The sequence below is a fragment of the Pelodiscus sinensis genome, chromosome 1 (genome assembly GCF_049634645.1).
Source record: "Pelodiscus sinensis isolate JC-2024 chromosome 1, ASM4963464v1, whole genome shotgun sequence".
NCBI lineage: Eukaryota > Metazoa > Chordata > Testudines > Trionychidae > Pelodiscus > Pelodiscus sinensis.
In genome coordinates this window covers 185,680,653-185,707,950 of record NC_134711.1, presented here as the reverse complement: position 1 = coordinate 185,707,950, position 27,298 = coordinate 185,680,653, and the positions used below count along the sequence as shown (strand labels likewise).

Sequence of the window (27,298 nt, the reverse complement as noted above, 5' to 3'; positions counted from 1 at the left end):
CCACATCAAGAACACACAACAAGCAACCTTGTACTGGCATTTCTATTTCTGATAAGCAAAAATTACAGATGCAGTCATACAACTGTTAACTATGCACATAGTTTTTGCAACATCCTGAGTAGCAGGATGTCTACCAAAAAGGGTATTGGGCATTTTAGGTATCATATATAATACATAATAACTGGTAAATATTATCAGAATGACCTCTTTTCACTTCGGTATAAAATGGGCTTAGTAAGAAGAATCTTTGGGAGTGATGAGCAAGATTGACTCTCAGGTCCTGCTCCATGTAACTATAAGTAAATAGACCCTTCATACCGGCTACAGCAGTACATGGCATTCCGATGGGTAGGAATCAAAGGGACCACAACCTTCTGCCTGGTACTGTAGGTAGCATACCAGTGAAGTGTAAGTGAACTAGGCTTAATTATTGTATTATATCCTTCTATTAATTGCTTTTGCATTGCTTTGCACTGTATTAATTGCTTTAGAATTTATAGTATTTAATGTTTAAATTGTATAGTAATTGTTTAAGGCTTGTGAAATTTAAACCCCTATATTAACTGCTCAAAGCTTGCAATAAATAAGTGGTTAAGTCTTCCTGGAGTGTCCTGGTTTCCCTTCAATTTATTTTAGATCCAACCACACGACAAATAATCCTCAATGTTGTAAAAAAAGCAAGCATTTTGGGATGTATTAGCAGGAAGGTTCTAAGAGAAAGTATTTTTTCCATTCTATTCTGTGCCAATAAGACCTCAACTGAAGCATGATGTCCAGTTCCGGGCACCACATTTCTGGAAAAACTGGAGAATGCCCAAAGAAGAGAAAAGGTTATAAACTGGCTATCAATTTCAGGCTTGAAATTAAACAAAGGTCTCTACTCACAGCAGTGAAGTTCTTAACCTTCCGGGGGGGGGGGGGGGGGGAGTGGGGAATGAAGGGAGGGTCAGGAATGAGGGCAGAGGGAGAAATCCTTGACTGATTGATTTCAAAACTGAGTTTGATAAGTTTACAGAAGGGATGGTATGAGGAGACTGCCCACAATGGGCATGTAGCTATATGTAGTAAGAGAAGGGCCAGAAACATAAGCCCATGAATCACAGGCCTGGTGTGAGGCATAGGCCACAATGGTCAAGAGTTGCTAATATAAAGCTAAGCCAAGCTGTGAGCAAGAGGCATGTGCCCTGCTCACAGAATTTGGCATGAACAGGGATAATAGTGTAAAACACTAATTGGAAATAGGCACAGGTGTTAAACAGTACAGGCAGTCCCCGACTTACGCGGATCCGCACTTACGAATGGGGCTTTTCTCGCCCCGGAACTCACGGGCAGCTAGTCGCCACTTCTTCCCGTCTCCCTGGTCTGCTGGGGGTGGGGGGGTCCAGCAAAGCCGCTGGACCCCCCCAGCAGACCAGGGACACCCGAGCAGACCAGGGACATCTTGTATGTAACCCGGGGACTGCCTGTAATTCGTACTAGGTACCAGCTACAAAACAGTAATTGGTACTGGACACAGGTTGAAAGCACATCCAAGAATGAAGTTAACAGCTTGTTAAAAAGGACCTTAATAACCACTCTCTACAGAGAACAGGGACATACTGACCCAGGTTCAGGAAAGGGTCTAAAATGATAGCATGATGAATTGAGATGTTCTAATTGAACCACCAGATGCACGTTGATAGGTGGTATCTAGGTATTGTCAGACGGTAACAACCAGATACATCAGGAGTGATGTGTAACTTGTTTGTACCTATATATAAAGTCGTGACTTGGAAAGGCTGTCTTTTTCTGACCAAGGGGGCAATGGAATCTCCCACTGACTGAGCTAGTCCATTTTCAGGGGATACATACACAGAGTGGTTCAGTAGAGCCTGACAATTATCACTGTCTTATCACTGACAATAAGCCTGGCTGGGCACCTCTAATCCTTATCTGATTTTGTGGTCTTTGGAGACCCTCTGCATCTGCTGTGTTGACTACTTGTCAGAAATCAACACAACACAAGAGGAACAAACAGGCACGCGGCCAAACGGTTATCACTGTATATGGAGCAGGACACCACAGTGACTTATGACAGCAGCTGAAATTTGCTGCAAGCAGTCAGGTAACTTCAATGGCCGGTAATGGGACACTAGATGAAAAAGGCTCAGTTACTACAGAAAATTTTTTCCTAGGTGGGGGAGGGGAAGGAGGTCAGATTTGAGGCCTGTAATGTTCTGGTCAGACTGGAACAGAGTTTCTCAACCTTTTTTTACATAAAGTATCCCTTAAAAAAAATTACCCCCAGTATCTACAGTTCTCACACATTTTTCTATCTTTGCAATACATTTGTTTAAACAACTTAATCGTAGCAAAGCGGGTGGTGAAATTTTTGGGGTGTAAAAAGTACAAAAATAATAAAGCGCTGTAAAACTTAAAGATTCAGTTATCTACAAATTTCGGTTGTGTTGCCGTACCCTCCCCCCCCCTCCCCCCCAGAATTCGCTGAGTACCCCCTAAGGTTTCTCGTACCACTGGCTGAGAAACACTGGACTAGAAGATTGGTCATTCTGACCTTACAGTCAATGAGAACAACAAAAATGGATTACAGTCTAGAAAACATGACCTATGTGGGAAGATTGAAAAAGTTGGGTGTGTTTAGTCTGGAAAAGAGAAATGACTGTGAGAGTACATAATTTGCAAGTACTCAAAAGACTGTTACAAAGAGGGAGAAAAAATATTTTCCTTAACCCTGGAGGAAGGACAAGAAACAACAGGCTTAAATTGCAGTAAGACCATTTAGGTTAGACATTAGGAAAAGATTCCTGTCAGATTAGTTGAACGCTGAAATAAATTGCCTAGGGCACCTGTGGAATCTCCATCACTGGAAAGTTAGACAAACATCTGTCAGGGATAGTCTAGATCAGTGGTTCTCAAACTTTTGGGGCTCTGGAGCCCTTTACACGTGTAAAAACTTATGCAGAGCCCCAGCGGTCCACTGATTGTATGTGTTGTACCTATCTAAGTTTCCAGTTTGTCAACCTCACGGAGCCCCTGGAGATGTCTCACGGAGCCCACTTTGAGAAACACTAATCTAGATCAGTGTTTCTCAACCAGTGGTATGAGTACTCTTAGAGATACTGAAGAGAAGTCTGGGGGGTACATCAACTGAAATTTTTGTTTTAAGTTTTACAGCACTTTATTATTTTTCTACTTTTTACACCCAAAAATGTCACTACCTGCTTGGCAACGGTTGAGTTGTTTAAACAAATGTGTTGCAAAGGAATAAAAAGAAATGTTGTGTGTCTGAAAACTAAAAAAAAAAAACAAGCCCTCCAGTACCTAATTATTAAAGGGGGTACTTTTTTTTTATATAAAGGTTGAGAAACACTGGTCTAGATCGGGGCCATATATGCAGCTGTGTGTGTGGGCCGCAGCAATATACTTATTCTTTCCTCACACACCCCTATATGGCAGCAAGGATATCATCGGTCACATCTGTGCACTGAGACAGGCCATGAGATGAGAACCCCTGCTCTAGATAATATTTAATTCTACCTTGAGTGCAGAAGATTAGACCAGTACATCAAGAGGTCTTCATTTCAGTCCTATGCTTTTATGATCTGCCTATTAAGCATATTGTTATTTTAAGAAAGCTATGTTTGTTTTAATATATTCTCCAGTAACTTCAATATTTAAAACAGTTCTATTTACATTGGTAAAATTACTTTAGAAAGTATATTTTACTACTTTGCTACTTTACCACTGAACTTTGAATTCTGCTCCCAAAAGATGACTATGAAACTGGTATGTTTTTACTGAATGTATCTGCTCCTCATGTACCAGACTTTCAAAGAGTGACATGCATGCTATTTTAAGAACATGTCATAATATATGTACACCAACAGTGTTCTTGCACAAAAATGCATACCAAAATTTGTCACTAAAATAAAAAGATTATCTGGTATATATTACACACACACACACACACACACACACACACACACACACGTTTTCATATGTTTTTAGTTCTCATTGATTAAGGTTGTAGTTTACCATAGTTATGCCAAAGAGCCTTCATTTTTTCCACCTGTTAATATTTCAAGTTGATTAAGACTGAAATATAGGACAAATTCTGCAAATAGTTGTTATAGGTTAAAACTCCACTGAAAATAAGGTTGTCTATGCATAAAGACAGAATTTGGCCTACAGAGCCTTTATTGCTGATACATATCTAAGATTGAATTTTCAGGACTGACAATTTTTAAAAATTCTTACTTCTAACATATTAAATATAGCCTTTCACAAAACAAAAACTGTCTGGTGGAAAAAGTATCCTCTGAAGTGTCATACAGAGTTCTGAAATTACAGCTTTTCTTAATGTACATTAGAAGCTGCAGCGCAATATATTGTATACATATTCATGAATTGTAGAATTATACCCAGGGGGAAAAAAAAATATCATTCAGGTACATTTACAGTTGAAACTACCAAATTCAAGAGCAAATCAAGATAGAGAGAGACAGTTACCTGTTGGTTGTACTCCAGTCGCCTCCTTAGTTTTTCCCTGTCTCTTTATATATTAGGGGAAGAAAAAGTTTAAATCAAAATATAAATCACTGTAAAAAAAATAATCAACTTATTTCTACCTTAAAAAACAAATACAAAACTCCTCACCTTTCAAAGATGAAAAGAATGGACAATGGTTTTCACTAACATGCTGAATTATTGACTATAATGTAACCATGAAAACTATTGAGTTAAAATTAGTATAATCTCAATTACTTCTCAGATTTGACCTCTGAAAATAATCCTTTTTAAGATAACCCTTTCATCAGTACTCAAAACAGACTTCCTGAACTATCAATTAAGGTCCTGTTCATGCTCAAATTACTTGTGTAGGAGAGATGATTACAAAAAACTGCATTTACATAGCCTGCATCACATTGTAGTGTCTCATCTTCCCATTAATTGGGTAGCTCACCCTTCCCCCAACCCCCACTACAATTTTAATACCCGAGCCAATGCCAGTAATTGGTCCAATAATGTTACTCCGAGAACATTTACATGGAAAGCTAAATATGTATTAATTTAGCAAGAAGAAAGAGCATTATGTGATCAGCAGTCAAAACTAAAAATGACACCAGTAGTCCACACAGCAATTTGAGAATGTTATAAATGTCCACTATCTAGAATCTCTACTTTTGGCAAGGACTGACGCAGACAATGTAGTACCATTCCCTTACACTGGTTTTCAACTTGGTAATATCCCCAAAACATTAGGTAAATTAACACTTGTGTCTGTTTTACTTCTCATATTTCTATTCCCAGGGCTCGACAAATAATGCAATCTACTCGCCCGTGGCGAGTAGACTACAACCTGGAAGAGCCAGGTTCGGGCGATCTTGCCGCGGTTCGGCAAGCCCTGTCTATTCCATAATAGGTACATCTTTTTACACAAAAATGTGGTACTCACTTTTTCTTATATGTTTTCTCATACGTTGGATGTATTAGGTCATCATCTTCAGGCTCTTCTGGTACACTGCAATTCCTGATTAACAGTAGTGAGATAAATGGCACTCAATCCACTGAGATCAGTAAAACATGTAATAGCATCTATTTATCTCCAGATCCCACTTTACCTGAATTGTGGATCAGGATTCAGCGAACAGTACCACTTATCTGGCAAGCGATCTATCCCATCTGGAAGCTTCCGCCATTTCAAACAAGAATCACATTGAACCCATGTCTGATCAGGTCGTTTTCTGTAAAGAAACATCAAAACTTTCATATGAAAATGTCTCCCACCCCCCCATGCATGCTCCTCTGCAATATCAGGTAGGAGTAGAGAAACTGGGATATGCATGTTCTAATAGTAAGACCTTTAGACCTTTACATTATAGCTTCAGAGACATTTTACTTACTGTAGATCCTCTACTGGCAAATCTAGAGGATATTCTTCATTTTTCTTTGCCTTCATTTCATTCCAGTAATCATTAAGTTTTTCTCCCAATGCCGCTATTGTAAGTCTGACAAAGAAATAGTGCTTCATTAGAAACATTTTGTAAAGTATTTATTAGCAAGGAAAACATTTACAAATTGCATAGAAAAGTTAGTTTAATTTTAGCAGAAAATTGTTCAAATAAAAGATTTAATTTTAAACTAAAGCACTGGACTTGTGAAGCTTTGTGTGTCAATAACAGTGATACGTTTCTGGCTTTCATTTGGGCAAATTGCTGGTTCAAGTCTCTTGCAACAGTAATGAAATATGGGTTCCTCAAACCCAATTTACAAATGACTTTCAGAGAAGAAACAAAATGAACATTAAGTAACATGATGGTCTGTGGGAAGAAGGAGTCTGTTTAGGTATGAAGAATCTTGGGTAAACACAGTGGCTGTGAAAGTTTAGTCCAAATCATAATTATAGTCCATAGAAATAGCAGCAGTAGAAAAATTAGGCTTTGGTACAAAAGAATGGAGAAAGATAAGGCAACATAGCTATTAAAAATAATTTAAAGCAATCTATTTGGTGGTCTTGCTAGCACTTATTTGTGAATATTAGTGCTCTTAGTCCTTTTTGTATATTGATTCATTTACATATATAACTATTCTTTAGTATCTTTATGATAAAGTGCGTTTTGGGTTCTAAGGCCCAGAATACTGGTCCTTGACCTATAAGTAACCCTACTCATGAATTTTCTGCATTAGAATGCATCTAAATCTGTTAATTATGTGTCTATGCACTTCCAAATATTCACATTCTCTTGGAATTTACTTTAAAAGTTAATAATGCTTACATAAACATATAAAAATGGATTCATGAGGAGGAAGATTGTTACAGCAGAAGCTTCATATTGTGCAATCAACAGGGAACAATGCTTAACGGGGAAAAAGGATCCACTGGGATCTTTAAGAATGTTGGTCCTCTCAGCTGTAAAATACAGGCAGTCCCCGGGTAACATGGATCCGACTTACATCGGATCCCTACTTACAAATGGGGTGAGGCAACCCTGCACTAGCTGCTTCCCCCCCAGTAGACCAGGGAGACGCGAAGCTAGCGCCCCCACTCCCCAGCAGACCAGGGAGACGCGGAGCGGCTTCTCAGCAGACACTTCAGTTTGAGAATAAAGGACTGAGGGAAGTGAGAGGTGGGAGAATAAAACTGAGCTCTGGAGAAATGTTTGGCTAGAGTTTCCCCTACAATACGTACCAGTTCCAACTTACATACAAATTCAACTTAAGAACAAACCTACAGTCCCTATCTTGTACGTAACCCGGGGACTGCCTGTATTATGTTTTCATGCATAAACTAGGTAAACTAAGAAAATACACATATTAAAGAAAAATCCCATCAAGGTTCTGGGAAGACATTTTTGATAAAGAGGAGTCTGTATCTAAAATCCTATTCAGTAACTGAAGTTATGGAACTCAGGAGGCACAGTTTTATTCTTAAACTAACTACAGTGAAGAGAGACACTGTAGTTCTTTACCTTATGTGTAGGGTGGTCATGTATTTATTCTATTTTGTGTATTGCTGTACTAATCTATGATTAAGTAATTCCAAGTGATCCTGTTATTGGTCAATCATTAAGTTAGACATGCCACAATCCTCAGCAAGATCACAACTGAGAAATTTTGAGATTAGATCTTTAAATTCAAAGTCAGAAAAACAAGAGTAAATGAATGTTTCAAAAATAGTTTGAGACAAAACATGATGGCTACGTCTAGACTGGCATGATTTTCCGCAAACGCTTTTAAGGGAAAAGTTTTCCGTTAAAAGCATTTGCAGAAAAGAGCGTCTAGATTGGCACGGACGCTTTTCCGCAAAAGCACTTTTCGCGATCGGGGCTTTTTTGCGCAAAACAAATCTGAGCTATCTACACTGGCCCTTTTGTGTAAAAGCTTTGCTCAAAAAGGACTTTTGCCCGAACGGGAGCAGCACAGTATTTCCGCAAGAAGCACTGATTTCAGATACAGGCAGTCCCCGACTTACGCGGATCCGACTTATGTTGGATCCGCACTTACGAACGGGGCTTTCTCGCCCCGGAGGTCGAGGTAGCGGATTGCTACCTGCGAGCTCCGGGGCGAGAAAGCCCCGTTCGTAAGCTGCTCCGGTGCCCCATGTCTGCTGGAGACCGTCTCCAGCAGACCAGGGGCACCGGGCGGGTTCCCACGCTTCTGAGGCTTTGCCAGAGCAAAGCCTCAGAAGCGCGGGAACCCGCCGCTGCTGCCGCTTCAGTTGCGGTGCCTGTGGTCTGCTGGGGAGGTCCCCAGCAGACCACAGGCACCGCAACTGAAGCGGCAGCAGCAAAGTCTCAGAAGCAAAGTCTCAGCAGCCAGAGCAAAGTCTCAGAAGTGCGGGGAACCGCCGCTGCTGCCGCTTCAGTCCCCTGCCTGTGGTCTGCTGCGCCTCTGCTCCCGTATCCCTGGTCTGCTGGGGGGGGAGGAGGGGGGCGCGGCTAGTGTGCCCCCCCCCCCACAGCAGACCAGGCTTTTGTTTTGGACCCTGGAGCAGAGCAGCTGGGGCTGCCAATTGGTCCTGCAGCGCCTTCTGGGCACTACTGGACCAACCCGGCAGCACCCTAGCTGCTCTGCCCCAGGTCCTGATTCAGCCGCTGCTGGTCAGTTTCAGCAGTGGCTGAATCAGGACGCCTGGGGCAGAGCAGCTGGGGTGCTGCTGGGTTGGTCCAGTAGCGCCGAGGAGCGGTGCTACTGGAGCAACCCAGCAGTACCCCAGCTGCTCTGCCCCAGGCGTCCCCAAGTCAGCCGCTGCTGAAACTGACCAGCGCTGACTACAGGAAGCCCCAGGCAGAGTTGCTCTGCCCCACGCTTCCTGGAATCAGCTGCTGATCAGTTTCAGCAGCAGCTGACTTGGGGAAGCTTGGGGTTCTTAAATTGAATCTGTATGTAAGTCAGAACTGGCGGTCAGTTTCAGCAGCGGCTGAATCTGGACGCCAGTTCCGACTTACATACAGATACAACTTAAGAACAAACCTACAGTCCCTATCTTGTACGTAACCCGGGGACTGCCTGTAGTAGGAAGACAGTGTTCCTGCAGAAATTCAAGTGGCCAGTGTAGACAGCTAGCAAGTTTTTCCACTTTGCGGAAAAGCTTGCCAGTCTAGACACAGCCAAAGAGACAGCCACATCATGACAACAGGAAGGAGGGAAGGAAACTGGATGTCAGGAGTAAGCAGCACAGCAAAATACATAAAAAGCCAGTAAATAGAAGAGGCAAAGACAGAAGAATACACAAGGCAGAGCAAAAGTTACATGTTCATGAATTACGTAGGCTGGTTTTGGACCAAATGAACACAGAACTCTACAAGACCAAACATCATTTGTAGAAATGAAAATACTTGTCTAACAGAAAACACAGATGAGACTGATAGGAACAGTTATGAGTGTACAAGGAAGAGGCAGTATAAGGAGGAATAGAGTTGACATTGTACCAAAGTCAACAGAGCCCTTCCATGCAGACACAAAGGTCTTCCGGAACATATTCAGTTGCAGGGTTGAAGCCTAAGGGAGGACAAGGAAAGCAGTCTTCATAGGGTGATGGAGCAGATGCACAAGAGGTAGGTGTTTTTAGAAAGGGGTGGGATGGGTAAGATAACACTGAACATTCATACACAACTGAACAGTATTAAATGTATTGCAATATTTGTTAAATATTTACCTGTAAAGTTAATGGTATTATTTCTAAACTCCCCTCAAATGAGAGAATTTATATCCACAGTTTAAAAATGTGTAGCAAGCACAATTTCAGATAAAACTTGAGAAAGTTACTGTCATCATACATACACGGATACCTGAATCTGTTACCAATCTGAGAATTCAGATTCAATTCTCTCATGTATTAGGCCTTATGCCTTTACCTATCTTGCAATGTGTTAGTCAATATATATTGGAGATGACATCCAATTAACACATACACCACATAGTTTAATATAAAAACAGTTTATAAAATGATCACAACTTCCCATCATCATGCTTTCCCCCACATTTCTGTTCACAAGATCAGCTTTACAAAATGTTGTCATGTCAGTTTTATGACTAGAAAATAGGAAGCATGGTAAACTAAGATATAAAGAGTGGCAGGTCTAGCAGACGGCAATGAACCTCTACTCTCAACTGTACAGCGCTAGCCAAATCAGAAATAAAGGAAAGAATACAACAAAATAAGTTAAAGAATTGTTAAAAAGATGGATTGAATTTTAGGGATGTGTAAAAAGCTTTGCCACTTAAAAATTGTAGCACAAATATTACTAACTGATAAGCTATCCTAGAAGCACATTTTGTGTGCACGTGACACAAGATAATTGATTCCCAGAAAGACAGCAGAAGTGTCTCCTTTCTGTATTTTACTGCTTAGTCTTTACAAAATAAATTTGGATAATTTTGGTTATTTGGTCTAGTACATTTAAGAGCAAGACATGAGTGTAATCAAATGATAGTCTACTTTTTATCAACACGTGGAATTCTGTAATTCTACTTGAGACCAGTACTTAGTCAACAGATCCAACTGATTTCAGATATCTGTACTTCTTCCCTGAAGGTGACTTAAGCAGACCTAACTTCAGAAACCTTCAGAAAGATCCAGTGTCTTCATCTGGTTCCTCTAAATAACTACACTCCTCCTCTCAAGAGTGTCCTTTTTGAATTTTTGATCCCAGTGGTCAAAAGCCTGTGTGTGTCCTGGAATTGTCAAATACACACTTCAATAGTAATGAAACAAGTGGCTTATCTTGAGCTATTCTTTCCCTTCCTGCTTTTTAATCCACCCACCCCCACTTTAAACTAAGCCACTGTAGTCATACAAATCTCTCAATCAAGTCAACAGGCACTACCCTCAAATTACAGAGCAGCTCCAAATCCACCACAGTTGTCACAAACAGTGTTTCCTGAAAGCTGAATGCTTGGACAACCACCCAAATGACACTTAGCCTGATTAGCCGAGTACCCAGAGCCAACAGCATGTGCTTCTACTGGTGATACACATCCACTCATGACTTGGTACACATACCAAAATTTATTCTACATGTGGATTGAAAAAATTAGAGGGAATACTGGCCACAACTGTGCGCTGTTGAAAAAATTCTTAGCTGCTTATTTTTTTTGTTTATTTGCCAAAGCTCTCAAAAATTTAACACAAATTCCATTCTAATGACTTATTCAATTCCTTCTGTTACAGGTGATTATGATATTGCTCGCTCTGGTAGAGAAACAGGAAAGCTGTTTCAGAATTTTAAAAAGGGCCAGTCAACTTTTGTTTTTAAAGTAGACAAATTACTCATTTACAGCTTTAACTATGGCATTAATGTTAAGACTCAAATACATTCTTGAATAAGTCAATTATCTTTGCACATACAAAGAAAAAGGTAAGTAGCTTCAAATGTAGATGAAAATACATAAAAAAACTTCTTACAGATCTTACTATTCAAGAACATACAGTAGCTAATGGAAACTACCAATAATTGACCAATTAATTTCCCACCTTATGCCTCCCTCAAATACATATTCACCATTTTAAACATTCCGCTGGTTAGGATGTGCGTTCAGCTTTTCAGCCAGTTAAGTCCATCAACAGAAAGAAGCATTTAAAGAGGAAAGCATAAAGGTGTTGGTGTTTGAAAGATAAATATAATTATTTTTAAAAGTTACTTTATTTTCAATTTGGTAGCATTTACTGTCTAAAGTGATGGAAGTATTTCATTACAATGTTGGATTATAAGTACTTGCGCAAAACTGAGGGGACAACCCTGATATTTTATAGTTAAGAAAATAACATGCTATGAAAAGTATTTACTACACCCACTGTGAATCTATTTCATAATATCACTAGATAAAATACATAGATATTCACCTGTATTCATTGGTATAATCAAAATCTTGTTTGTTATGAGTTGGTTTTAGGAAGTTACATTCTATAACTCCAACTACGCCAACACCCATGTTGTTTGCCTGTAAAAGATTAATATAACAATTAGAAAATGATGCCAACTTTTATACTTATTCTTATAACATTCTAATTTACAAAGAGAAAAAACAGACAATTCTTAGTTTGGATTTTCCAAGCATTCAATTTAGCAACAAGTTTGGTGGGGGTGGAGGAAGAGCACCGTCAGCTGAAGATTCAAAATTTTATTTTGACATGTCGTTCCTCTCAAAACGAAATATGTGGTTTTTGTACCTAACGGGTAAAAAAACCCACAACCAACTATGGATAAGGGAGGGCTTCAAAATAGGTGCAAGGTATAAAACCCCACCACCACCTTGGCAGAAGGATAGATATTCAGGAGCATGGTGGAGAGGAGAAAAAAATTAAAATAGGATCACAGGAGCAATAAGAGGGATGTCAAGGTAGGGGCGGAGGGGGGGAAAATATACTCAACATCTCATGTTGATACACAAATACAAGGAGCAGGGATACTAAACAGTAAAGAAATATTAGTACATTAGCTAAATTATCTCAGACTTTGTTGGATAAATCTGACTGGAATATTGGTATGGGGGTCATAATTAGGTCAGGAGGACAAGTAGAAAAAGAGGAAGGTGGTGTTGTGTAAGACACACTTTGAGGTTTAAAAAAAAAGTCGGACACACAAGTTGGAAGCAGGGCTTTGGAGCGGAGCCTGGAGCTAGAGCACAGAGCAGTGGAGCTGCAGGTTTTTGCCCAGAGCTGGTGCGGAGCTGGAGCACAGAAAATCTTGACTGCTCCACTACTCCAGTTTTTTTTTTTCCTTCCTCCATTTTCAATCCAAAATGAATGATATTTTACCAAGAAAGTCCTAAAGGTGCCAAAATGTTTCAGATTGTATAACAACTGATATTAACATCTACTTTACCACTTTACGTAATATGTCACAATTATTCTCACTTCGGCTGAAATCAAGATTTAATGTACAGATACAAGATCACAAATTTTTTGGAGATATGTTTTATTAAAGAATCAGATAATTATCAGACATCTGGCAGCACTGCAAACTGCTCCCACCCTTGTGCCAAGGTTAGGCAAGTACATACTCGCGTAGATTAGTATGTGTTTATTTTCAACTTTGTAACGTGTAGCCTCGTTACTTCCCAACAATTAATGTTGTAGAACAGCGATAGCACATACCAAATTTCATTGATATATCTATGTTAAAGTGTTTGAGATATTAATTAAAAACTTGGAAAATATTTCAAATATTTTTACCACAAAATTTCAAAGAAAAGCTTGCAATTTATAAATAAAAATTATGTACATTAAAAATACTTCTTTCTTGATTAAAACTGCAAGAAACATGTTAAAATATTAAAATATACTTTAATAATAATTGTGTAAAAAGAAAATGCGATTTTTGTCCAGAAAATCCAAAATAAATTTGAAGTACCTTAAGTGGTTAAGATATCACAATTTAATCCTTTTGTTTATTGCTTTTCGAAGATCATAAGAAACATTTGGATGCGTTAGCAGCACAAGAAGATTTGGCCATGGCTTCAACAACAAAAACAAAATCAAATCTGCTCCCCAGGACTGATAGCCGATTTACGGAAAAGGATCAACAACAACATCTTTACTTTTGAATTTGAAAAGCCCAAATTTGGGCTTTTGAGAAAAGCAAAGAAGAAATCGGCAACATGCAAGGTGGAAGGGGAAGTGAATGACGAGCTCAAATTATTAGCTTCAAGACAAGTGAAGCAAGAGCCGTGAGAAGTTTCAAACTTTGGTGGCATGTAAAACGTAACCATCCTGAAAATTATGTGGCTCTGGTTACAAAAAGGACCAGGAAGATGAGGCAAAACAGAAAGCTGACGTGGCTAAATGATGTTCATCTGGCTCTTTGAAAACTCCTGGAGAAAATATTTTTTTATGGAGCTTCATCTGAAAAGAAACCCAAAATTGAGCAAACAAAACTTGACTCATATTTGAAGTCCTCAAAGGTTACAGTCACCATGGATGCCAATACTTTCCGTGTAAGGCTGATGGAAATGGCTTGCTTGAGTTCAAAACCACTCACTACCTTCAGGCTAAAGAACAAAGGATTCCAAAAAAACTGCAGGTGAAATGGGTCGGCAGTTTGGTGTTTTGACATGGCATGATGCGGTTCATCATTTAGTTGTCAGCACAGCTGAGTCTGGTGGCGAAGAGCTCAAGAAAGCTTTGGACTAAAAATTGTGCTACCTGAAAATGGATGTGACAACCCATGGAAACAGAAATTTCCTTGCAATCAATGCTCAGTACTACGAAGAAGGAAAAGATAAAGCTGTGGTAAAAACCTTGGACATAATCAACACTGAAAGGCGTCACAATTCTTCCTACATGAAGTGTCAAGTAAAAGCTATTTTAGAAAAATTTGGGATCAGTGAAATGCAAGTGCTGAGCATCTGCGCATTGACAATGTAGCAAACATGATGTGTGCCGTCAAAAATTTCAGCAAGGACAATGAAACCATTTCTACCTCTGAGAACAAGAATGTGGACAGAACCAAAGCTATTTTGCTTGATGAAGGAACTAAAGGAATGGATGAAATCGAACTCAACATGGATGCTGCTGCACAATGGATTAATGACCCTAACCTCATGCTTACAACACAACTTCATGAGGACGACTCAGAAGTCCAACTGATGAGCTGTGATATTCACACTCTTCAGAAGTTGGCAATCTGAGATGGACTGAACAAAACATGAAAAGAAACTTCTGGCAAAAATTCAACAAGTTGTCGTCAAACTACGAACCCCAAGTATTCAAAGTGTTCTGCTTGATCTACATGGGGATAACTCAATCATTGGATACTGTGACTCACTGGGGTTCAACATTTGCAATGATTGATCGGCTTCTCGTTTTTCAATCTTACTGTGAACAAGTGGCTGCTGTTGGAACAAGAGAACTCAAGTTAACAAAAGCTGAATGGGACGAAGTGAAGAACCTGCAAGACCTCTTGGCAAAGCCAAACCAAACAACCGTGAATCTTCAAGCTGTCAGTGTAACCCCGAGAGTTTTAAATGAAGGAATGGCGAAAACTGTCAAAATTCTTGCAAGAAAATGGTGGACAAATTGCAGAAGGAATTCTATCCTTCATGCAGAAACACGAAGAGAAGCTTTTAGACAATATTCATTTCCTTGCTGGAGTTTATGTTGATCCATGGTATCGGATTCTTCTTACCTCAAGGGAAATATCAAAGGCAAAGGAAGGGCTCCTTGATATTGCTCGACAACTTGAAAAACAAAATCTATTGCTACATTTGAACTCGGCGAAAGAGGTTGAGGAAAACGAAACAACAAAAGGAGTCATCAACAATCGAATTTGTGGTTTCGGAATGTTCACATCCTTCAGAAATAGCAGGCCGTTCTCAAACTTCCTTCTCCATTCTGAACTTGTTCGAGTGTCCATCCCTGAGATGTCTTCAACCATCACAGGAAAATGAAGATAATTCAAGCACCAATTCTTCAGATGACGACGACTTTGAAAACGAATTGGATAAACAAAACAGACACCGGCAAGTTTCTGTGATAGATAATTGTAATGAAGCATTATTCGAGAGAAACTTTTGGGAAGATCGTGTGGCAACGGAGTCTATTGGTAGGCTAAAAGTTAAGTCTGTTTTTGATGCCATTCACAGCTACCCACACCGCATTCAGGCTGCCTGTAGACTTGCTTCGAGCATGCGAACAACTCACGCTAGTGTAGAGTGACTGTTTTCAGCTTTAAAGTTACAGTAGACTTCTGATAATCGGGCACCTTTTGGACCCATGTGGTGCCGGATTATCAGATTTGCCGGAGAATCAGGAGGTCCGGTACAGCTGCATGGCTTAACAGCTGGCCAGGACACAATTTCCCTCCCTCTCCCCTCCCCTCTTCATGTCTCCTCTGTGCTGTAAGCTGATCCTCCTCCCTCTCCCCTCCCCTTTCCTGAAGCAAAACGCTCTTCTCCATACTGTAACACGATCCCCCTCCCCCTCCCCCAACCTTATGCTCCCTCTGGTTACAGCCAGCACATGTACTGAGCAGCAGGCTTTTTAATCAGCTGGTCAGGAGAGCTTGGCATTTCGATGCCGGAGTATCCGGAGTGCTGAATAGTTGGATGCCGGACTATCCGAGTTTTACTGTAATTTTAAATGATCTGCGGCAGGCTATGAAAAACGACTTGATTGCTGTAATAATTTACAGACTGAATTATGAATTCTAGTGTGTATCATTGTTGATGACATTTAAATTGTTTCAAAACTCTGAAAAAAATAATGCTTTTCAAAGTTACAGTATGCACTTTTTTATTTAGTTAAAAATTAATTTGAGGCGGAGCGTGAAGCAGAGCTGGAGCAGTCACTATTGGTGCCGGAGCGGAGCTGGAGCGGAGCAATTCAAAAATATGATTGCTCCAAATCCCTGGTTGGAAGTTTATCAAAGATAACAGAGGAAAAATCAGGGCAACATCATGGCATGCATATATTCTAGACCAGTGTTTCAAGGGAAGTGCCACCAGTACGTACAGTATTCAAAAACACAACATTTTTTCTACCATTGCAACACATTTGTTTTAAGAACTTAATCGTAGCAGGGTTGAGCGAAGAAATTCTGGGGTGTAAAAAGTACAAAAATAAAGCGCTATAAAACAAACAAAAATTCAGTTCTCTCCAAATTTCAGTTGTGTTGATGGCTCTCGAGTACCCCTAAAGGTACTTATACCACTGGTTAAGAAACACTGTTCTAGATCAAATCAGGAGGAAAAAGTGGATGAGATACAAAGGAAAGACAAAGAATAGTATGAGGCCAATAACTCTCCAGCATGAGCTCTTCAATGACAAGAAAATCAAAAAGGAATCCTACAGAAAGTGGAAACATTGTCAAATTGATATGGACCACCAAAGATTGGCATAAGTATGTGCAAACAAAAGACAGAAGAGGTAAGGCACAAAGTAACTAACTCCTGGCAAGGCACATGAAAGGGAATAAGAGGCAGTTTGTTAAATACATTAAGACCAAGAGAAAGATGAAAAAGTGTAGGTCCTCTACTTAGCAGAGAAGGGGAGCTAATAACTGACAAAGAAAGCTGAGGTGCTTCCCTAAAAAGATTAAGGACCACCGATACCATATACAATCATGGGCGGCAAGTTGTATGGGCTTGTGGTGCCCAGGCTCCACCAATTTTTGGAGTTGGAGCAGGCCCCATCCTCCTACGTGCATCCCTCCCACCTCGGCCCCAGAGTGTCACCTGCCCGTCCCTGCTGTGCACAACCTCCATCGAGCTCCCCTGTGACAGGGGCCTGCGACCCTGCACTGGATCCCCCGTGGGAAGCGCCCTGCTGGGGCTGCGGGGGAACCCTTGCCAGCCGTGCGCCGGGGCCGCAGCTCAACTGGCAGCCTCCAACGCAGCAGCTAGGAGGGATGCGGAGGAGATGGCCCCATGCTTCGGAGGCAGGCAGGGGCGGAGCTACCCCGGTGATGTCCAGGCTGCGCCCCGCCCGGCACTGGAAGCGGCGGGTGATTTAAACGCCGCCCAGCTAGAAGGGAGGATGCGGAATGCCAAAGCAGGAGGGAGCTCAGGGAGGTTCCCCCGAATGGCGTGTGGGGCCACAGCTGAGGCAAGCGGGATCCAGACTTTCGCCCGCCCCCCCCCATGAAATAATGGGAGGGAAAGGGCTGCTTGAGCGGCTGGAGGGACGGACCCCGCGGAGGCAAGCAGGACACGAACCCCAACTGAGGTGACTGGAAGGGGAGGAGAGCCCAGGGCAGGGCTGTGATTAAGGCCCGTGGGTTGGTGAGTTTAGGCGGGCAGCCCCGCCAGCCGGACTCAGACCACAATGTGGTCCGATTCCTTAGGGCCCTGGGCTGGGGCCCGTGAGTGAGGGCGGCGCCCAGGCCCCCCTCTCCTCTCTCACTCGTGTCGAGGACTGATGGAGGAAGACTCCGGCCAGAGCCAACTGACGAAGCCAGCAACAGAGAGACTGATCTGCAGGCAAAGGAGGGCGATACTCCCAGAACTAGAAAGCTGGGACCTGGGACACCGGGCTGACCCGGACATGCACGGTCACATCCCTCTGGCTAGCTGCTGCTGCCATGCACAGCGTGCTCAAACCGGTGGGAGGAGACACACCTGGGCATGATGTAACGTCACGGCCCGGGATTTTAAAACTGCTGCGCGTGGTGTTGTGCCATGCAGCTGAATTGAGGGTCTGGAGTCCGGGGACAGAGTGCAGACTCCGGCCCCGCAAACTGGAAGGCAGAAGGTAGGGGAAGGGCTGGGAGAGGAAGGGGCGTATGCAGCAGGGGAGGGGAGAGGGGAAAGAGAGGAAGGCACCAAAGGGACAGGGTAGAGGAGAGACAAATGCCAGGGGGCCAAGTGCAGACAATAAGGAAAAAGGCAGGAGGGAAGGTGTCAGTGGAAGGGGGACAGGGTGATGCTGGGAGGGGAAAGGGTAAGGGCGTTGGGGGCTGGAGGAGGTGGTGGTGCTGGGAGAAGGCTTGAAAGAAGGGGTGGGCATGAGGAAGGCCGGGATGGAGCAAGTCATGTGTGACAGCACAGAGGCATGAGGGAAGTGGGGGTAGAGGATGGTGAAGGGGTGGGCATTGGGGAAAAAGAGGGCAAAGGGGGACGAGGGAGGCACCAGGAGGGTGCAGGAGTAAGGGAAGGTGCAGGTTTCAGGGGATTCTGGGGGTGAAGCAGAAGGGGAGACACCTGCAGGGGAGGGACCACCACCAGAGGAGAGAGGCAGGGCAGGTTTGTAGAGGGAGGTGGTAGAAGAGGGGATGAGGAGGGGTAGCTCACATGATCAGAGTGGGTCTACTGGAGGAGTGGGCACGGGGGAGGGGGAGGAGAGAAGGGCTGGTGGAGGGGAGCAGGTCTCAGGAGGGCTGAGAGCAGTGAGAAGAGGAGTCAGGACAGCAGGGGAGGGTGAGGAGTTGGGGAGGGGGGGGCAGCAGGCACCAGGGGAGCTGTTGGAACAAGGGGAGGAGACTTGGCAGCAGAGAGAAAAGGTAAAGGTTTAAAAATATGTATTAATAACTTGGATGCCACAGTGGCACATCCAAACAAGCCACATGAACTCAATACTGGTGTGAGTTCATTTTGTTCATGGGGGGGAAAAACTCTTAGGCTATGTCTACACTGGCGGCTTCTTGCGCAAGAAGTCTTGCACAAGAACACGTCCATACTGCCACATGCGAGCTGTGCTTTTGCACAAGAGCATCTATGACACTCTTGCCCAACAAAGCTCTGATGGCCATTTTAGCCAGAGAGGTTTATTGAGCAAGAAATCCACACTGCCCTCTTGCGCAAGAGAGCTTACACCTGTTAGAAACTTACTGTAAGTAAGTTTCATGCCTTACTGTAAGTTTCCTTGCGCAAGAGCAGGCAGGCAGTGTGGATGCTCTGTGGGTTCCTGCGCAAGAATGGCTGTACTTGCACAAGAAGCCACAGGTGTAGACGTAGTCTTAGAGGGAACACTTCCCCCAGCCTCTCTCCCCTGAGTTATTGTCACACACATTGGCTGCGTCTAGATTGGCATGATTTTCTGGAAATGTTTTTAACGGAAAAGTTTTCCGTTAAAGCATTTTCGGAACAGAGCGTCTAGATTGGCACAGACGCTTTTCCGCAACAGCACTTTTTGCGGAAAAGCGTCGTGGCCAATCTAGACGTGCTTTTCCGCAAACAAGACCCAATCGCCATTTTCGCCATCGGGGCTTGATTGCGGAAAACAAATCTGAGCTGTCTACACTAGCCCTTTTACGCAAATGCTTTGCGCAAAAGGGACTTTTGCCTGAACGGGAGCAGAACAGTATTTCCGCAAGAAGCACTGATTTCTTACAGTAGGAAGTCAGTGCTTTTGCAGAAATTCAAGCGGCCAGTGTAGACAGCTGGCAAGTTTTTCCGGAAAAGCGGCTAATTTTCCAGAAAAACTGGCCAGTCTAGACACAACCATTGGGTTAATGTAACTGCAGGATAGTTGCATGAGGAGCGTTTGGTGGGGGCTAAACTAATCCCGGTTGGTAGGAGGGTGGTGGGAAAAGCCCTTTGAGAGGGGTGACATGAGACCATTTACTTCTGGTCATGTGTCCATCTTGCCCCAAGCAAGTTACCTCCAGAGGCGTGGCTAACAGGAGGGGGGTGTGTGGCTAATGGGGCACCACCAAAAAGTTATACAAACCTGCTGGCCATGCTAATACTGGCATCCAGGGGGAAGTAATGAAAGCCAAAATAGGAAGAGAACAGGTTAATGAATATTTAGATAAGCTAGATGTATTTAAAGTTAAAAGGGCCTGTTAAATTCATGCAAGAGTGCTTAAGAAGCCAGCTAAAGCCACATCTGAACTATTATCTTTGAGAGCTCCTGTAGGACCAGAGATACCAGAAGAATCAAGGACAAAAGTAATGCCCATTTTTAAATAAGGAGAAACCAAAGAGGATGAGACATTATAGACCTGTTAGCATAACTTCAGTATCTATAAAGACAATGGAGAAAATTATTAAACAATTTGTAAGCATATGAAGGAGATTAATGTTATAAGGAACAGTTTGCTTGGATTTAATAAAGAATAAATCATGCTAACCCAAATTAGTTTCCTTCTATAGGATTACTGAATTAGTGGATAGTAAGACACAAGAGGCATGATATACCTTGATTTCAGTGAAGCTTTTGACAGTCCTTATGAAAATATGTGGAAAAGAAGTGAAATATGGACTAAATGAAGTTACTGTAAGGTAGATTCAAAACTTGTTGAAAGATTGCACCCAAAAGTTATTAATTTGCTGCCAAATGAGGAGGATTTCTCTAGTGGGAACCCAAAGGTGTCAGTCCTGGATTAGGTATTATTTTTCTTTATTAAAATTTAACTTGGATAATACAGAGTACGCTCACAAAAAAAAAAAAAATCTATGGCTGAGATCTAGCTGGGAAGGGTTTTAAGCACTTCAATTTTAAAATTCAAAATGGGTTTAAAAAATTGGAGAATTGATCTGAATTCAACTATATGAACTTCAACTTAGAGAAATGCAATGTACTGCACCTAGAAAAACACAAAATCACAACTACAAAATGGAGAAGATGTCTACAAAATCACAACTACAAAATGTCTAGGTAGTAGTTCTGCTAAAAAAAGATCATGGTTACAGTGCACCACACACTTAGTGAGCTGGCAATGCAACGCAGCTGCAGAAAAGGTTAATACGATTCTAAGGCAGGGTTGCTAACCAACAGTAAATTTACTGACATTCTGTAAAAAATTATCTGAAATTGGACATGTCCGTAAAAAAATTTAGGTGTCCATAAATTTCATAAAAGTGCAATAAAATTTCAAAAAAATAGCAATTAAATTTCTCTGTGCTGCTTCATCCATTTTACTGCAGAGCAGCGGAAATTGGATGTTTTAGTTGTTTATTTAGCTCAATGGTTGAGAGGACGTAACGTGAAACAGGTGATCCACTAACTAAATTACAGTGAGTTAAATAACATTGTTCTTGTGATGTATGAATGACAACAATTACTTTTCACTTTTGGCCATTTATGTTGTCTTAATATAGCATAAAAATTATGTCAGTAAAAAAATTTGTCTGTCCGTAAATTTTTCCCATTTGTCCATACATGAAATTTCTGTGGGTTGGCAACTCTGTTCTGGTGTGTTAACAAGATTGTTGCACGCAAAACACGGGAGGTAAATATCCCTTTACTTGGTACCCATGAAGCCCTAACTGGAGTAGGGTGTGTGAGGCCAGGTCTACACTAAAACATGTAGCTGGAGTCCGCTTACCTTAAGTCGAGCTTGGCGCTATCTTCACAGTGGGAGGCCAACATGAGCAAATGCTCTTGTTGGCTTCCTGTACTCATGACAAGTAAGGGAGGTTTAGGTTGGACATTAAGAAAACACTGTCAGGGTGGAATAAAATTATCTAGAGAGGTAGGTAATCTCCATCACTGGAGATTAAGAGTAGGTTAGACAAACACCTGACAGAGTGGTTCAGATAATATTAAATCCTGCTATGAATGCAGGGATCTTGACTAGATGATCTCTCAAGGTTCCTTCCAGTTCTATAATTCTATGATCATTGAAAGCTTTTGGAAAAAAGTTGGACAAACACCTGTCAGGTTTATATGGTCCTGCCACAGCCCACTGGGCTGACGTGAAGACTTTAAGGAGCCTTCCAGCACTATACTTCCATGATTCTATACTGACAAAAAGACTTCCCCAAAAAAAAAAAAAAAAAGATTTTAACATACTTTGAGTACTGGTAGATAAGATGCCCCAGCAAGAAAATCTAAGGGCGAAAAAAGTACTGGTAATGCTCAAAGATACAACATTAAAAGGCACAGCTTGAAGCGATCCTGATGTGAGAGGAAAATGGGCACGATAGTAAGCATCAAAACAGCTCTATAATCACCTGAAAAAAATAAAAAAAGAATCCTACAAAAAATGGAAGCTTTAAGTACAAAAGAATACCATAAGCATATAGGGACAAAATTAGAAAGGCTGACACACCAAATTAATTATACTGTCGGATATAACAGCAGTGCTATAAATACCCCTCTACTTGGCACTGGGGAAACCTCACATGGAGTAGTATAATTCTAGATGTTACATTTTACAGAAGATGGACAAATTGGAAAGAGAAACCAAAAATATATTAAAGATTTAGAAAATATGATCTGTAAGGGAAAGGTTTAAAAACAACAACAACCACGTTTCTTAAGAAGATAGAGGGGAAGACCTGAGATGTCTCTGGGTATGTTAAAGGCTATTATAAAGATCAGTCATCAAGTATTACATCCACTGAAGGCAGGACAAGATGTAGTGGGCTTGAACTAAAGCCAGGGAATTGGAGGTTAATTACAAAAATATTGTCTACAAAGGTAGTTAAACCTCTTGTACAGGCAAGGTTGTGAATCCCCATTACTCAAGATTTAACAACAGATTGGATTACTTGCCTATCTCTAACTTTGGCTTGACTCAGTATCAGCAGCTGGACTGACTCCTTACAGGTCCCTTCCAGCCCTACATTTCTATGGTTCTCCAGTCCCTTTTTTCTAAAGGACACATTCATGCCTAAACCCTGTAAATCAAGTTTAGCACTACATCAAACATTTATCATTAACTGCTTAGTAAAACTTTCTGTATTAAACTGATGCACTGACATTACAGAAAAAGGATTTAATAAAATCCGCATTAAAATATAATCTATCCATAAAACAAGTTAGAAACTAGTTTACTTCAAAACAGTTTACCTAATACACATACTAATATATTTTCAAGGTTAAATTCTTACCTTTAATTGACAGCCAACCCTTTCATAAGCTTTGATGAGTCTGTTTCTGTGATACATCATTATTCCATAATGGTCTTTGTTTCTGCAGTTAAACCCAAAGGTGATTCTTACAGTTTTAGCCTTGTTTTAAGATGTTAAGGATAATTTGATCACGCAAAAGCTTCTTCACACTGAAATGTTCATTCAAAACTGGGCAAATTATTCATTTTGGAATAATTCCATCAGCCTCCAGATGTAGTATTGATTTTAGCATGACTATTTGCAACGAAACACTGTCACAGAATTGACATCCTAATTACATTACGTCTTCACATTTCACATGCAATGATGTACATATCAGTAAAGGATACCGCCAAAAATTTTGGTCTATAAATATCGCGTTCAATGTATGCAAGACTTTTGGAAATCAGCTGTGTTTTTACTTTTTGTCCTCTGATAATGATTTGCATTCTTGGCTTCAAATACAAAATACTGCTGTAAGCCTGCAAGAAACATGGTAATTTCTATTAACCAAACCAAACCAACATGAATGTTTTAATACATTCTCTCAGTATACAGGTTGAACCTCTCTTGTCCAGCAACATCTGTGGTCTGGCATGATTTCAGTTAGCTGAATGTCCACTTATGGCTGTGGCCAAGTTACACATGGTCCCATAACATTTATTTATAGCACCAGTCCTGGCTCTGTGCTGTTATTTAGCTCTAGTTTACCCCTAAATTTCTACGAAGAGCCCAGTAAGAAGAGGAAGCATTGGTAATACTACTAACCAACTCCGACCTCCTGTGATTCGGCACCAGGCAGCTCCTGAGCATGCCAGACTAGAGAGGTTCAACCTCTATAGCAGCATCTAATCTCACAACCACCGTCAACTATTTCCTGTTCAACATTTTGCCTGAACCTAAAACCATCTCACTGACTGAAACTGGTCTTGATATTGGCAAGAGGCTTGCCACTTACTGACTTTGACTGCATCTTCACAGGCTCCCAGCACCACCATTCTGCATGCAAGTGCAGGCAGGTTTGCAAGGCTGCAGTTAGGGATAGAAGTGCTAGGATGTGTGGCACCCAAGGCAGGCTGCATGCAAAGGGGCTGCTGCCTTGATGCTGGAGGATGCATGATGCCTCTCCTCCTCCTCTCCAGGAGACATCCTGCCCTTGCAGCAGCAGCCTAGCTTTAGCACTTCCACCACCCCCGCTTCTCTTGGCCACAGACAGGTTAGCTAGTGGTGGCAAGGAGACAAGGTGATAGTGTGACTTACTTCATGAGAAAAGGATCACCACCAGGCTTGGCTGCAAAATAGTGAAAGGTTTTGGGATTGCCTTTAGAAAGGCATTAAGTCAGTCTTCATTCTAGATTAAATAATTTAAGCTGAAGTTCTAAATATAATACATTAGGATTTTATAGGTAACCATTTGTTTCCAATACTTCTACTCGCTATCACTTGAATCTTTCAATTGTTAAGTAAACTTTTGATTGTTCTTGCTAAAACCCTAAGTCCTGAGAGTTAAACAGCGCAGCGATCTGAAGTACAAATTGGAAGCTGCAGCGTACTGCTTCTCTAAGAGGACTGAATAATGCTGAGAGTTTCCAATGGAACAGTGGCACTCCAGGAACACACTCAAGGATGGAGTTTGTACCATGCCTATTACTAACCTGCAGAGAAGACAGTGGAGCCAGCCTAAGCTGAGAGGGGAGTACTTGTGTTGTCCATGACTTATGGAGCTGACCCACAGCAGGCACAAAACAAAGCGTCCTCAAACTAACCAAGTTGTAGTTAGGTGCCTCACTATCCTGAGGTACCCAAGGAAGCACCACAGACAAGCTTCAAAGGCAAATGAATGAGCTTTAAAATATACTATGGCCAATGCTGCTGTAATATAATATTTCTAATTGAAAATAAATATTTTAACTTGCCTTCCCAATTTGTCAGTGATTTTTAAGTAAACTGCATACCTACCCGTAGTGAATAGTCACTTTCAGGCACAATCTGGTCCATTCTCTCTTGTTTTTTATACCCTCTTTTCCCTGTTGCTTCATCTAAATCTTCTGGAATTCTGATGTCATATTTATCTTTATCAAAATCGAGCTCTGTTTCTCCATCTTTATCTCTGTGGAAAGAAGTCCAAAATACAAATTTTAAAAAAATACCTCAATTAAAAATAACCCAATATTGCTGCTGAAGAAAGCAGGGCATCAAGATGGTGTGGAAAAAAATATTTTAAGCAGGCAAGCTTATTTTAGCTACAGATTCTAAGTATCATTTCCCCAAAGAGATGTTCTTTTTTAATAGAAGTTCTCTAATTTTTACCAGTTAACACAGTAAAGATATTCATTTGTTCTAAATGAATCATAGCAATACTACTACAAAAATATATCCTAGAATACTCAGAGCCGAAGACATAGGAGACATTAGCTATTATCTTTGAAAATTCACAGAGGATGGGAGAGATTCTGAACCATTGGAAGAAGGCAAATACAGTGCGCCTAACTATAAAAAGGGAAGTAAGCAACCCAGGAAATTACAGACTCAGATCACAGAGAAGCTCGATGAGCATTTTAAGTGAGGTCCCACACGAATAAATCCTGGGTCCAATTAAGTTCAATATCTCCATACATTCTTTAGATACGGCATAGAGAAAACAAAGTTTTTAGAGGATATTAAGCTGGGAGGTTTGAGATTGCTGTGGAGGATAGGACTAAAATTCAAAATGTTCTGGATAAATTGGAGAAATGATCTGAAAAACCAGAAGAAAATTCAATGAGGACAAATGCATAGTATTCCACTTACAGTCGGAGGATAGGCAAAACAGCGGTGGGCTTAAATTAAAGCAAGGGTAGTTTAAATTGGACATTAAGAAAAGCTTCCTCTGTGCGCGCGCGTACACACACACACACACACACACACACACACACACACACACACACACACACACACACACACACACACACACACACACACACACACACCTATTACTTAGTCCCGCCTTGAGTGCAGGGGACTAGACTAGTTAAGATAACATACTGAGGTTCCTTTGAACACTACATTTCAATGATTCGGTGGGTTTAATGCTGCAGAGGCAGAAGGATGGAGAATCTGACCTAACAAACTTGTTCATTTTCTACTGATGCTGAGAATGTGACTAATTCAGCCTTTTATTCAGCTATGGTAACTGTGCGGAAAAATTCTGGATTAGATACTGTAAGCATCAAAACTAGAATTAAACTTAAAAAGTTTCAGGCATTTTAAATAGTAGGCTAAAAGGAAGCTTAGTTAAGGAATTGCATGGTGTGTGTCAGCCATTAAAATATAAAACCAGATGGATTTTGCAAGCTGTCACATTTTAAAGCTAGTTTACAACTGCAAAAGCTCTGCTGGTATAGCAACAACTAATCTCTAGTGGAGATCCAACTTATTCCAGCAAAAGGATTTTTTTCCTGGCACAGTTAAACGACCTCCCCAAAGGACATAAGCTACACCAACAAAAGACTTTTGCCTCTATTGACTGTCAACAAGGGGTTTATGCTGACAAACTTGACAGTTACAAAGTCATTCATCCACCACAAACTATTATGAAAGAGCAAGTAAAATAGCCAGAAGCAAAGGGTCTAAAGCTGGGCCTACACTCTGATGTTCTGCTGGCATAGCTCTGTAAGTTATCACTCTGATCCCACATGTTCCCACTAAGTTACAGCCAACTTATGCTCATTAGCTGTTCTACCAACACTTCTAAAGTCTAGTTATTTACTGTCAAGTTCACACATACTGACCACTTATTTTAAAATTCACAAGTTACCAGCCATTGGACTTTATCTTACCGTCTAAGGTTCCAAATAATGATTCTTGTTCCTTTTTTCCCCATGATAGCATCAAGCTCGGCCAGTAACTTTTCCTCAGTAGAGAACAAAGAATGTGTCTGGATGGCCTTTAGACTGGCTTTGCATTCTACCGGATTGATTATTTGACGTAAGAACCAAGTTAAAGACTTTAACATTTCATAAATATATACACATTTCTCTCCCCTCAGACAAGTGTTTTGTTGCTAGTTTAGTGCTTTTATACAACCCTATAATCCTCCTCC

General features: G+C 41.2%; 1 protein-coding gene across 2 annotated transcripts in view; it reads right to left on the bottom strand.

Annotated features, from left to right (window-relative positions):
• The window catches only part of MORC3 (MORC family CW-type zinc finger 3), a 69,246-nt gene that overhangs the window by 22,077 nt on the left and 19,871 nt on the right, over positions 1-27,298 (bottom strand). For both annotated transcript variants that reach the window (XM_075911648.1, XM_075911658.1), the window contains 9 exons: positions 27,036-27,185; positions 25,177-25,327; positions 23,568-23,699; positions 23,218-23,337; positions 11,846-11,943; positions 5,904-6,008; positions 5,622-5,744; positions 5,456-5,530; positions 4,510-4,552 (listed from right to left, as the gene is read on the bottom strand). In XM_075911648.1, coding sequence (XP_075767763.1) covers positions 4,510-4,552; positions 5,456-5,530; positions 5,622-5,744; positions 5,904-6,008; positions 11,846-11,943; positions 23,218-23,337; positions 23,568-23,699; positions 25,177-25,327; positions 27,036-27,185 — 997 coding nt within the window. The remainder of the gene's footprint in view (positions 1-4,509; positions 4,553-5,455; positions 5,531-5,621; positions 5,745-5,903; positions 6,009-11,845; positions 11,944-23,217; positions 23,338-23,567; positions 23,700-25,176; positions 25,328-27,035; positions 27,186-27,298) is intronic.